This window comes from Condylostylus longicornis, unplaced genomic scaffold (genome assembly GCF_029603195.1).
Source record: "Condylostylus longicornis isolate FDR11 unplaced genomic scaffold, ASM2960319v2 ptg000159l, whole genome shotgun sequence".
Classification (NCBI taxonomy): domain Eukaryota; kingdom Metazoa; phylum Arthropoda; class Insecta; order Diptera; family Dolichopodidae; genus Condylostylus; species Condylostylus longicornis.
In genome coordinates, this window is record NW_026578127.1 from 8,940 (window position 1) to 21,086 (window position 12,147).

General features: G+C 25.9%; 1 protein-coding gene across 3 annotated transcripts in view; it reads right to left on the minus strand.

Moving 5' to 3' along the window:
- Positions 1 to 3,418: 3,418 nt before the first annotated feature.
- LOC129616022 (Krueppel-like factor 6) overlaps positions 3,419 to 12,147 on the minus strand; it is a 245,725-nt gene continuing 236,996 nt past the window's right edge. For all 3 annotated transcript variants that reach the window (XM_055531448.1, XM_055531449.1, XM_055531447.1), the window contains one exon: positions 3,419 to 4,156. In XM_055531448.1, coding sequence (XP_055387423.1) covers positions 3,981 to 4,156 — 176 coding nt within the window. In that variant the 3' untranslated portion in view covers positions 3,419 to 3,980. The remainder of the gene's footprint in view (positions 4,157 to 12,147) is intronic.

The window sequence follows — 12,147 nt, forward strand, 5'->3', positions numbered from 1 at the left end:
TTTGGCTTAAATGTATGTATACCACTCATATTACTTCCAGTACACTTTCCAGTACTTTTCCAAAAAAAATTGACAATAAGTGCTGTCCATCTACATGTTTCCAAACATTCTACACCCTTCTAGATAGAAAGCTAAAATTTCATATGTGTATAGAATTTTATTATAAACTTATTTCTGTAGCAGAAAATTTTTACCCCTAATAATAGTAGCCAACCAAAATCTTAAAAATGCATTTTTTAGCTATGTAGCGAAACCATAAGCATTTTTCAAATTTTCCAAATGCAGAAGAATAGTGGTTGGCTTCTTCTACCGCGACATACCATATTCGAACTTTAAAACTGTTAAAAACAAAATGACTGTTAAAGTTTACCGTTACCTAAAATCCGTTTTTTTTTCAAATTTTGATATCGCTTTTTTTCTAGACCTCAGGTTGTAAAAGTCTGAAATTTTTCCAGCTAATCTAGTTATTAATAAATAATTTACTTCTTAAGTTATCTTATAAAACTGCAACCTTTTCGAAACTTCTATTAATGCAGAAAGGTAATGCCATGCCATGTCATAAAAAAATATAATTGCTTTTCCTGATTGACGTCGTTAAAACTTAAATTTGATCATTATGTTAATTGAATACTAAATAAATGAAAATAATTTTAATAATGTACACAGATTGTTCTTAAAGCAATATTTTCACTTTTTGACGGGAAAAGTTTATTATTACTACGTTTTTATTAATTTCGTTTCTTGCTTGTTTGTCCAGGAACCAGATGTAATTGGATTTTTTGGCAATTTTTGAAATCTAATAACTTAGCTTTTAGATGACCTACCAAGTTAGGAAAGGGCTTGTTGGAAGGGTTTTGATGACAGTTCCAGCCCATTTTTTAAAGCAAACTAAAGGCTCCAATATGTAGTTAAGTGGGGCACTGTTGAATCAGGTCTTGCAATGATCTCAAAAATGTTATTCTGCTAATTTGAATTCTTAGGGTTCCGGCCTTAGGTCCTGAAAAACGAAGCTTCAAGGTCTTAAAAAACGAAACTTGAAGGTCTAAATTTTTGCATGGAACATCCACTCTCTATTTCAAGAGCGAAATTTGAAGATTCATAAAGAAGTGAGGTGTCGTTGAATAGATTTCGGTTTTGTCTTAACTTTTGCGTGAAGACCCTTCATGAAAATCAATCATGTTAGGATTTAAGCCAAAAATAAATCCTAAGAAGGCGAAAATTGAAGATCCATAAATATAGCCAAGTGGGTACCGTTGAAAAGATCTCGGTGTGTTTTAAATTTTTGCATAAAGATTCTCCCTGAAAATTAATCCTGTTAATATCCAAGCGTAGGAAACAGTGCAAGGAAGACTCCATGATGGATAAAATGCGGAATCGTCAACCTCCTTCTGACTTTTTTTTCTTTTTTCAATTTCTTTTTTCAATTTTTCTTCTTTTTTCAATTTAAAAACTTTAAAACTAAAAACATAGTGTTTCAATAATAAATAAATTTCGTAGAGAACTTAAATATTATATATGCAGTTGAAATAAAACTTGCTTTTCATCAGCACACAAACCACATTTTCACTTTTAAAATATTTAAATTTATGACGAGAAGAAATATTTGTATGGTTTAAATATCTAATATAATATTATAGCCTAATCCAGACTAGGCTAGAAAAAAAATTATTTTATCGAATTACTGGGAAATCCGCTTACATTCCGCTTCTTCCAGTATCATAAATATTATATATTTAGAACATACCACATCTTTCATTACAATTACGAAATTCGATCAAATTTCTAATAGAGTTGAATGTCCCAAACCGAAATTAAAATTTGCTCCGACGGTCTTCCGGTAAATTAAATTTGTATAGAATTTTAAACATATTGCTACTTTTACGATGTGCTGAACTGAAAACTGAAAAAAATTGAAGAACATTGTTAATAAATTTTCGTTTAATTTAAATTTTTCTTTTATGATTCTTGAAAATTTTTGAATACTGTCCAATATTTGAAAAAATTTGGGTAACATCGTTTTCTGCTTCAGAACTCATGACGGAGTTGTGGTACCGAAAAGTCTTTTTTGTTATTTTAATGGTATTTAATATTAAACGGCTTGGCAAATCAAATGAAATAGGAGGATCGAATGAAATTTTGAATTATGATCGGTATTGTTCATCAAGTCCAAAACGTTGGTAAAGTCATTAAAAAATTACATTGTCAAAACATAAAGATAATTTATTTACAGTACCTACAATTGTGTTTCAACCAAGTTAAAATCCTTCGTTACTTTTTACTGCATTTGAATTTTCCTATTCCTTTGGCTATATCGGGCTTATATATATTGATATATATAATTTATATTGATAGTTTTGCTCTATCAATTTGATCAAATGATCAAATATCTCTTGGTTCCAGGAATCAATGGTTTTAACAATAATTTGCGAACTTTTATGAACTTACTTTGCACAACACCTTGAATTTTACAGTATATTCCGATAAAAAAATAATTAATTTATTTTAATTTTTATACCAACTCTCGCTTTTTTACTCACTTTTTATTCACTTTCAAACCGGAATTAGAAGTATTTTCTAATGGATGTTTCACTTTTCCAATAAGATTACTAATTTTTTTAATTGAATTTTTGCATTTTTTCTCAAATTATCGACTAAATGATTCACTTTCAAAAACAAAGTGAAGAACGTTTGTATACAGTTTAGAAAAAAACGAGATACGAAATCTTAATAAAAAATAATTCTTCTCACTCGAAAATTACATTATACAAGTATATGATAATTACTCACTTTCCGAGTAAAATAGCGAGATAAACGATGAAGCCCTAAAACTCGTTCATAATAAGGGTATTAAATCATTGCTTGTATTCTTGTAACATCATGATATAGGGAAAGAAAAAAGTAAAAACAAATTTTTTAATACGTCTAAATAATAGTATATACACTATTTTAATAATAGTATAAACTTAAATTCATTGTATGTGAAGTTTTGGTTATCTCTGAAATCATTCATTCAAAAAATTACTCCTTACTCTTTACTCACAATATTCGTAATTGATTACCAAGAAAATTTTTCCTAATAGGCATAATTACTCCTATTAGGAAAATACACTTTTCAAAATTTTTTCAAACTTGAAAAGCTTGCTCGATTCTTTGTGGTAGCAAATCTGCGTTAGTCTTTCTCTAAAAACGTCAGAAAATAAACTCCTATTCAAATGTAAATTAAAATTACTTGATATGGATATGTATATATATAAGAATTTAGAAATGATACTTTTAATTTTCGGCAGTGTAAATTTGATTAATTTATTTATTTAAAAAAAATGTTTTTTTTTTCTTTTTTTTTTAATTTTTGTAATCATTTTTTAATAAAAATAATTTTATAAAAATAAAAAGTAAAATTACGTTTAAAATTAGCAATATTAATATAAAATGTACACCATATGGTTTTTATAATTAACATTCTTTGAAAAATATTTTATGTTAAATCTATGTATGTTTTTGCAAATACGCATATTAAAGTATTATTTAAAAATATGGTAACAAAAACATAAGCTTAAAAAAATTATTAGGCTTTCCTTATCATTATTCTCATAGACTTTCATTTAAACATATAACTTTGGTGAGGTTTTGTACATTCACGTGATGCACAGTTTTATAGGTTATAAAATTGAAATATTATAAAAAATTTAATATTGTCATAAAATATTATTTTAACAGGAAGCAACGATTATTTTAACTAAGCACTTTGCAAGAAATAGTTTGCAAAATAATCAGAATTTAAAACAATTAAAAAAAAAACTAAATAAAATAAAACATTTATAACAACTATTCAAAAATAAATTGACTGAAAAAGCATTAGATGCAAATTTTTATATAAATATTTTTGAGAATAAAAATTTTCTAATTGTAAGATGTCATTATTAGAGCCATCCATGGCACAGCTTGAATATTTGCTGACTATTATATTAATGCTTTTGAAATTAGTTATGTCGTTTCATGTGTAAAGCCAAATGATCTGAGCGTGAAAAACACCTGTCACAATTGTGGCATTTGAACGGCTTAGCACCCGTATGCTTTCGATAATGTCTGGTCAGCTCATCACTTCGGGCAAATCGCCATACACATCCGTCCCAGGAGCATTTATACGGCTTTTCACCTTAAATAATAATGAAAAATTTTAAATTATTATACTGTTTAATCACATTATTAAATTATTAGAAAATATTAGAAGAACTCTCTTCCTTATAAGTTTAAATTACTTGACAAACAAATATGGAAATAAAATGAAATGCTTTTTTTTAATTTCAGCAGTCTTTTTACTGACCATATTGTGTATACAATATAGGTAGGTTACGTGATGGCAATAAATTTTGCATATCGAGTTTTCAGTGGGAACGCACTTCTCCATGGTAGGGAAGTGTAAATAAACTATTTTTAGCAACCTGTCGGTCTGTGTGTGCACGCGTGTATTTCAAGTCCGGCTAAACCGATTTTGAAGAAATTTTGTGCGTAAATTTATTTCGACTATTGCACGGATATATTATTCTATATATTGATATATAGAACTTTTAGGATATATCAGAACTCGGGAACTGCACATTTTAGCGGGCCTGTTTTACTTTTTTCATCATTATAAAGAAAATACTCAGCAGATTTCCTTGAAATTTCATATATAAGCTTTGCTCGTCCGTTCCCGAAACCTCCCATTTTTTGGAAGAAATCAGGCGTCAGCAACTGGACGTTTACTACAGGCCAAATATACATTTTTGCGTATCAATTAATCAACCAATCTCATTGAAATTTGATATTTAAATTCGAGATATTAATGCAATAAATCTATAAATTTTTTGGAAAAGTCAGGGCTCGGAAACCGATTGGAATGAGGGCCGATTCTACATTTTTTACCATATCTACGGAACGAATTGATGGAATTTCTTGAAATTTGATATTTTAATTCTGATTGTTACCGAAACTAACTGACGAGAATTTCAGTGAATTCGGGTAGCATAAAGCGAAACTCTAGTAAGAGCCAAGTTTAAATTTTTCTAGGTATGTTAACTATAAGCTTACTAATGCCCTAAAAATTGGAAAGAAGTATTTAACAGGCATTTTTATAATATTCGGTAACACTTAGCTAGACAATACAGATTTTTTTTTATTCTATTCTAACTTAAAATTATCTATGGATAAATTTTTCTTTTTCCAATGTCATATCTGTATTTTTTTAATTAGAAATTTGTTTTTTATTTAAAAAATTCATTTTTATTTAAAAATGTGATTTTTATTTTACTCGCCTTGAACTAAAACATTCTAAAAGTGTTTATGTGACATTTCTTACTCATGTCTCCATTTAAACCTATCAAAATAAACAAAAATGACTTGTCAAGTCTAAAAAACGAAACGGAATGAGGAATTCAAAAATATTTTATAAATTTTCTATGATTTGTTCTACAATTTTCTATGATGAGTTTTATGTTAATGCTTTTGAAATTAGTTATGTCGTTTCATGTGTAAAGCCAAATGATCTGAGCGTGAAAAACACCTGTCAAAATTGTGGCATTTGAACACCATATAGTTTCATATTTCATATTTTGAAAATATTATATGAACTACATATGAGGTAATAAATTCCTATTATGTTAGATATTATACAGAAGGGAAAAAAATTCATATAATGTTTAAGTCAATATATAACTATGTCGTACCATTTCTGATAAACTTTTTGTATTCAATAAATATAAATCAGTATAGGAAACATCAAGGAATAATTTAAAACTTTCAACTTAACCAATTAAAACAAATATTCAGAAATAGTCCTCATATTCAAACAAAAAAAAAACTTTTTTTTGGCTTTTGCTTCAGTAATAAAAAAATCTTATGTGATCAGTGGTTTACCGACCGCAATGTACGAGTATATTGTCTAGTTTAGTCAAAGTGTTACAGAAGGTTATGAAAATGCTTTCACTACTTACTTTCAATTTAATTAAGAAGTTAGCAAGCTTTTATAAGTGCCAAAAAGGTGAAGTTGAGAGATATAGATAGTTACAGCCTTGTACACTCTGAAATTATAAGTCAGCCTGGTATAAGAAAGTTTTTAAAAAATTTATAAAACTTTAAAAAACTTTACAAAATTCTTATAAGCAAAGCGTACGAGAATTTGACGTTTATTAAGTTTTTTCAACTTTTCCGTCTGGTTTATTTTTTTTGAAATAAGAATTCTTATTTCTTTTTGCGAAAAGTTCCGTCAATTGTTTCTCTGTTTAAAGTTTTTTTTAATTTTTATAGCAGGATAGGTCCGGGACCTTTTTTGTCAACAGCTTGTCTCCCACCACCCATGCAATTTTTTTTTCTGAAAATTGTTCAAAGAATCATCCCTGGAAACATTTTCGACCGTATGCGATACACCCTGTATAAACTTCAATTGGATACGTGACGGCAAAAAAACATTACATGAGATACATATGTACATAATTAAGTATAAGTTTTTTTTTCAATTTTCTGGTAATAAATTTTTAATTTCAAAAAATATTATTTTTGTATTTAAAATTTTCGAAAAACGGGATAATTTTTTTTTAAAACGGATAAATCCCCGTATATAAAAATCCCCGTGAATAAATAATTACATATAAAAAAAATTCTAAAAGATTTCTAAAAAACGTAGTTATTCAATTTTAATAATTTGTTGTTCTTGTCTTTGTGTTTGCTTGCATTTTTTTGTTGTATTATAAAATATTTTAAAATATTTTATTAATCTCAAAATGATTCTTAAATTGGAATTAGTAACTCTGGCAAGTCTCTTTATAACATGGCTACAAAAAACAGTCTTAAATATTTTGCTACATGTTTTGATTTACGTTTCGGCTGCGTATTCCATACATATTAGAATAGTGGACAAATCAACAGCTTTAATATACATTTTGAAATATGATACATACAAATGTAAACTTTACCTTTTCACTGCGTTTTTGAAGCCAAGGGTTTAATTGAATTTATTAAATCTTTTGAAAAAGATAGTGCTTGTGTAATAAAGTGCATTATTTTCCTTTGGTTTTTAATTATTTATTTTTCATTAATTTTTGATTTTAAATTATTTACTAATTCTAAATTTTTTATTTTTTAAATCTCTGACTTTGCTATATGCTGATGGTATACATATAATATGGATAAAAAATATTAAGCTTCGCACCAGATTTGATCAAATAATTCTTGATGTGTAAACCGAATTTCTCATACAATTTCATAGTTGTTAAATTTAATCATCAAACTTTGCTTGATAAGTAAACGGTACCTAGCACTATGAAAATTCATATACATATATGAATTTTCATGAAGATGTCTTGCCATATCTTCACCTTAATTACCACAATAATATGTAATACTATGATCACAAATTATATTTTTAATAGTAGATATAATTTTATAAAACCGAATTTCTTTCTAAAAAAATTGGTCTTCACATAAACATACTCTTAGAGGGTCTCGTAATCATGGTTTTAACGAATTTCATAATTATAAAATGTCAAAAAAGAAGAAACCTGTTTTTTAATAGCCATATTTACGTTAGAATCATTTGACAATATATGTACATATAAGAAAAGAAGAAATTTTATTTAAACATTTAAATTTTACTTAAGAAATTTCTTAAGAGACTATCTCTAAAATATTAAAGAAAGGATTTTCATTCACTTTTTTGAGCTCTGTAATATGTCACTTAAGAAAGAAATTTACTACCGAACGATTGCAAAAATGTATTTTGTACATGCATATGTATATGTAATATATTTGTACATATTATAATATGTGTATTACATTTTTTCTTGACAATTATACAAATATAAAAATTCAAAGAATTTGTGAATATAAAAGTAAATAAATCTTGGAAACATAAAAAATTTTTTTTATTATAATAAATTTTTGTTTTTTATGTAGCGATTTTTGCGTTTAGAAATAATATGGGCCATGCATACACATGTAAGGCTATTTCGTAAATAGATTGCTTTTTTTTACCTGCTAATACATTTAAAAATATTCAATAAAAAATTTGCAAGCACTAAATATAACATGTTTGACCTTATTTTAAAATAACTATGTAAAAATTGTTTGGAAAGAAGTAAATACATTTTTATTTTTAATAATTCAAAAACTAATTGGAATTATTTGAAACAATTGTATAAGTATTTTTTGAAGAAGTGAAATGAAATAATAACTTAAATTGCTAAAATATACTACATTATATTACTCTCAATACTTTGTTGGACAACAGTATTCAACCTTATTGAAAAATACAAAATGTACGCAAAAAAATCATATATCCCTTTTCATTAATATTTGTAAATATACTTAAATATGAACATGAATAATTTTTTCATTTTTCTTTCTATCATTCTTTTTTTTTCGTTCAACAGAAATCAAATGGGAAGCTTTTGAATCGTTTTACGTAAAAAAAAAAAAGAAAAAAATAATAGCAAACATCACATGATCAACAGAATTAAAAAAAAAAACAGAAACAAAGGCAATAAATCAAAATAATTCGTACAAAATATTGAGCATTGTCACTTGTCAGACAGATATATTTTGGTTATGAAATTTTAATTTTAATTTTGGTTAAAAAATTTTGATTTTTTATTATAAAAGTGTCAAACTTAGAAAAAAACCATTTGCGAATCCATTCTTTTTCTTTTATTTTATTTTTATTTAAAAAGTTTTAAACGAAAAAAAGCATATGTTTTGACAGCTTCAAGATTTTAAAAGTCTTTAAAACATTAAATTTAACTTTATAAAGTTTTTTCAAGTTTTATAAAGTTTTTAAAAACTCTTGTACTAGACAGACCTAATCATTATGACATATATTTTTATTGATCATGCCAAAATAAAAACTGAAATGTCAAACTATAATAGCTTTGATAGTAATAATAGGAATGTCAACAATGTTTGTGATAAACTAATAGAAAATGTAGCAAAGTGTGTATTATCCGTAAGGACTCTGAAAGCTTAGTATAAGAAAGTTAAATACGGATAGATAAAGGCCATTTATGGATGCAGAATGCATTCAATAAATAAAAACAAAGAGTTATTGGTTAAAACAAAAAATATATCGAAAATCAAAGTGAAATATAATTTGAAAATAAATATAATTTTTGGGTAAACGAACTTATAGCAATTAAACGAAAAAAGCAAAAAAATCTTGACACCTATGTGTAGTAATAAACAGAAAGTAGAGTAATGATTATCAAGAAAAAGGCGTTATTAGATGTTTTTGAAATGTTTCAAAAACATCTAATAACGAAATATCAAATATAGGTAGAGAATTGCATGATATTTGTAAGGAAGAGAGTGTATGGCATAACTATTAGGTTTCTTATTTATTTTATGGTTTCTTTTGATTTTATTTGATTACTAATGATAAATATAATGCTCTTGATTTAGCTTCCTCGTCCTTACTAACTGATAGTTGCAATTTAAATTCAATAGAAAACATTAAACTTGATCACCAGAAATCATTAAAATATTAATATCAGAAGTCTTAAAATAAAATGAATGATATTACTGTTTTCCTTGATACGATATACATGTAATATATAATATGCATGTAAAAATACTATGCATATAATAATTGTTGAGATATTTCTCACAAAAGGTTCTACATTCCTGACTTGATTTTTAAATTATTGAAAAACACTTTCACGTACTTTCTTAAATATTAACATACTCTCTTAAACCTGGCTTAATTATGAATATTTAAATTACCTACATAATGATTCACTTACACATTAATACTTTAGTTTAATTTCGAAAAATGAATTAACTGTAAAATTCATTTTTCTCGCATTATAATGTGTATAAATGATTTGAAATTCTATATTTTTTTCCTATTACGAAAATAGTCGCAGTGCAACTAAATTGATTTAAAATTAAGAAGTTTTTTTTAAGATAAAAATAATTCTAAGTTTTTCAAATTAAACATTAAGTAAATGTAATAATAATTATAGTATATAAAAAATATAATAAAAAATAAAATAATAATACGGAACATTATAACCAAATTTAAAAATATTGCGGTTTTTTAATTAAGAACATAAAATGGCCTTCTTGCCAAAATACAGCAGGAAGCCATATTGGTGAGCCCGATAAAAAAAAACGTTATAAGTTTTTATTTTATAAAAATTTATAAAAAAAGACTAAAGTAAAATGCTTATGTATGTATATATTTTATAAATATATAAAAATTTTTATACATCGCAACCTTTTTAAATAAGTTACAATAAAAGTCTAATTAATAAAACAAAAAATTACTAATTAATAATAATTAAAACTTTAATACAAAATTTATAAATATAACATTACAATAGAAAAAAAACAATAACTAAACTAAATTAAAATTATAACTTTTATAACAATAATTAAAAAATAAAAAAATTTTAATCATTATTAATTTATGATCAATAAAAAACATATAAAACATATAACATGGTTAAATAAAAACATTTGGTTAAAATTTCTAAACATTTGCTTAATTTCTACACTCATACATACATTACTCAGTTTTACATGCAGTTAATATTCACGTTAGAATTTTCAACATCATCACAATCATACAAAATCATCCAATTAATAATTATTTCAACTTGGACACTTGAATGTATGATTCACAATTTCAACTTTAATCAAACAAATTGCATATTCAACCATTCAACTATTCAATTGCGTTCAACTAATCATTCATCAACATTTTTAAGCATCATCAATACACATCCACTACTTCATCAACCAAAAAACATCATCAACAACATATTAAGATAAGTTCCATTACTTTCTTAATTTCTTACATTTTTTATATTTTGGAAAAAAAATTCATTAAAATACAAGAATAAAAATTAGAAAAATAATTAAAAACTAAGAATAAAAATTAGAATTTTAAAAAATTACATAGTAAGTAGAATTGAAAATTATTTAAAATAATTAAAAACTAAGAATAATAAAGTTGGGTCAAACCAATGGTTTGTATTGTAGCACTTTTCCCTTCAACAAGTGAAAATTCTGCTTTTAAATACAGTCTATGTGTATCACACTATTAAAATTATTTTCATTCATATTTAACTATTTCTAGGATTCCATATATTTAGGATGAACGATTTATGCAGTCTTTGAAATAAAGCAAAAATTAATATAAAGAGGGGTTAACATAATGCTCGATTTTAAGGGTTAATTGTGTGAGTTAAAAAAAATAATTATATTTTTTAATTTCATGGAATTTACCGTTAGCTTTTTGCGTTTATAAAAATTTGGAAAAGCTTGCGGTTTCGGAAATATAAGTTGTCAAAAATTCAAATTTTACGAATTTCAAGAGGTGATAACTTGAGAGGGGGTGGAGACGGAAAAAAATTTTCTTCTAACAAAATGAACTATTTGTTAATATCTATAAGCCCCTAAAATTTCAAGCTTCTACAGGCTAGCGTCTAGAAGAAAAACGACATCAAAAATTTGGAAAAAACGGACTTTAGATAACGGTTGATAAATTTGAGCGGCCATTTTGTTTTTCTAAAGTTAATCTTTAGTATACCCCGCTAGGGGAAGCAAGCCACTGCCTTTCTGCGTTTGCAAAATTTGAAAAATCCTTATGGTTTCATTGCACTAAATAGTTAAAGAATGGCATTTTTAGGGTTTCGGGGGGGTATAACTTCTAAAGGGGGGAAGATAGATAAAAATTTTGTTCTACGAAAATAAGTTTCTAGTAAAGATCTATGTACGTACAAAATTACAGCTTTCTATCTTCAAGGGTGTAGAAGTTTTGTAAACAGACACACGGACAGACGGACGGACGAACGGACGGACGGACGGACGGACGGGCGGACGGACGGACGGACGGGCGGACGGACGGACGGACGGACAGAGTGAAACTAATAAGCACTTTTTTCAAAAATTTTTTGGAAAAGTGCTAAAAATTAGAATTTTAAAAAATTACATAGTAAGTAGAATTGAAAATTAACTAATTAACCAACCGAAATTATTACAATTTTTCTTTTTAATTAAACAAAAATTTAAATCAATTCAAACATTTTTTTTTACTATATTAGAAATTAAACTAAAATATTTTTATCATAACATACATGCGTAAATACTTAATTTTCAAATAATATAAATAAATTT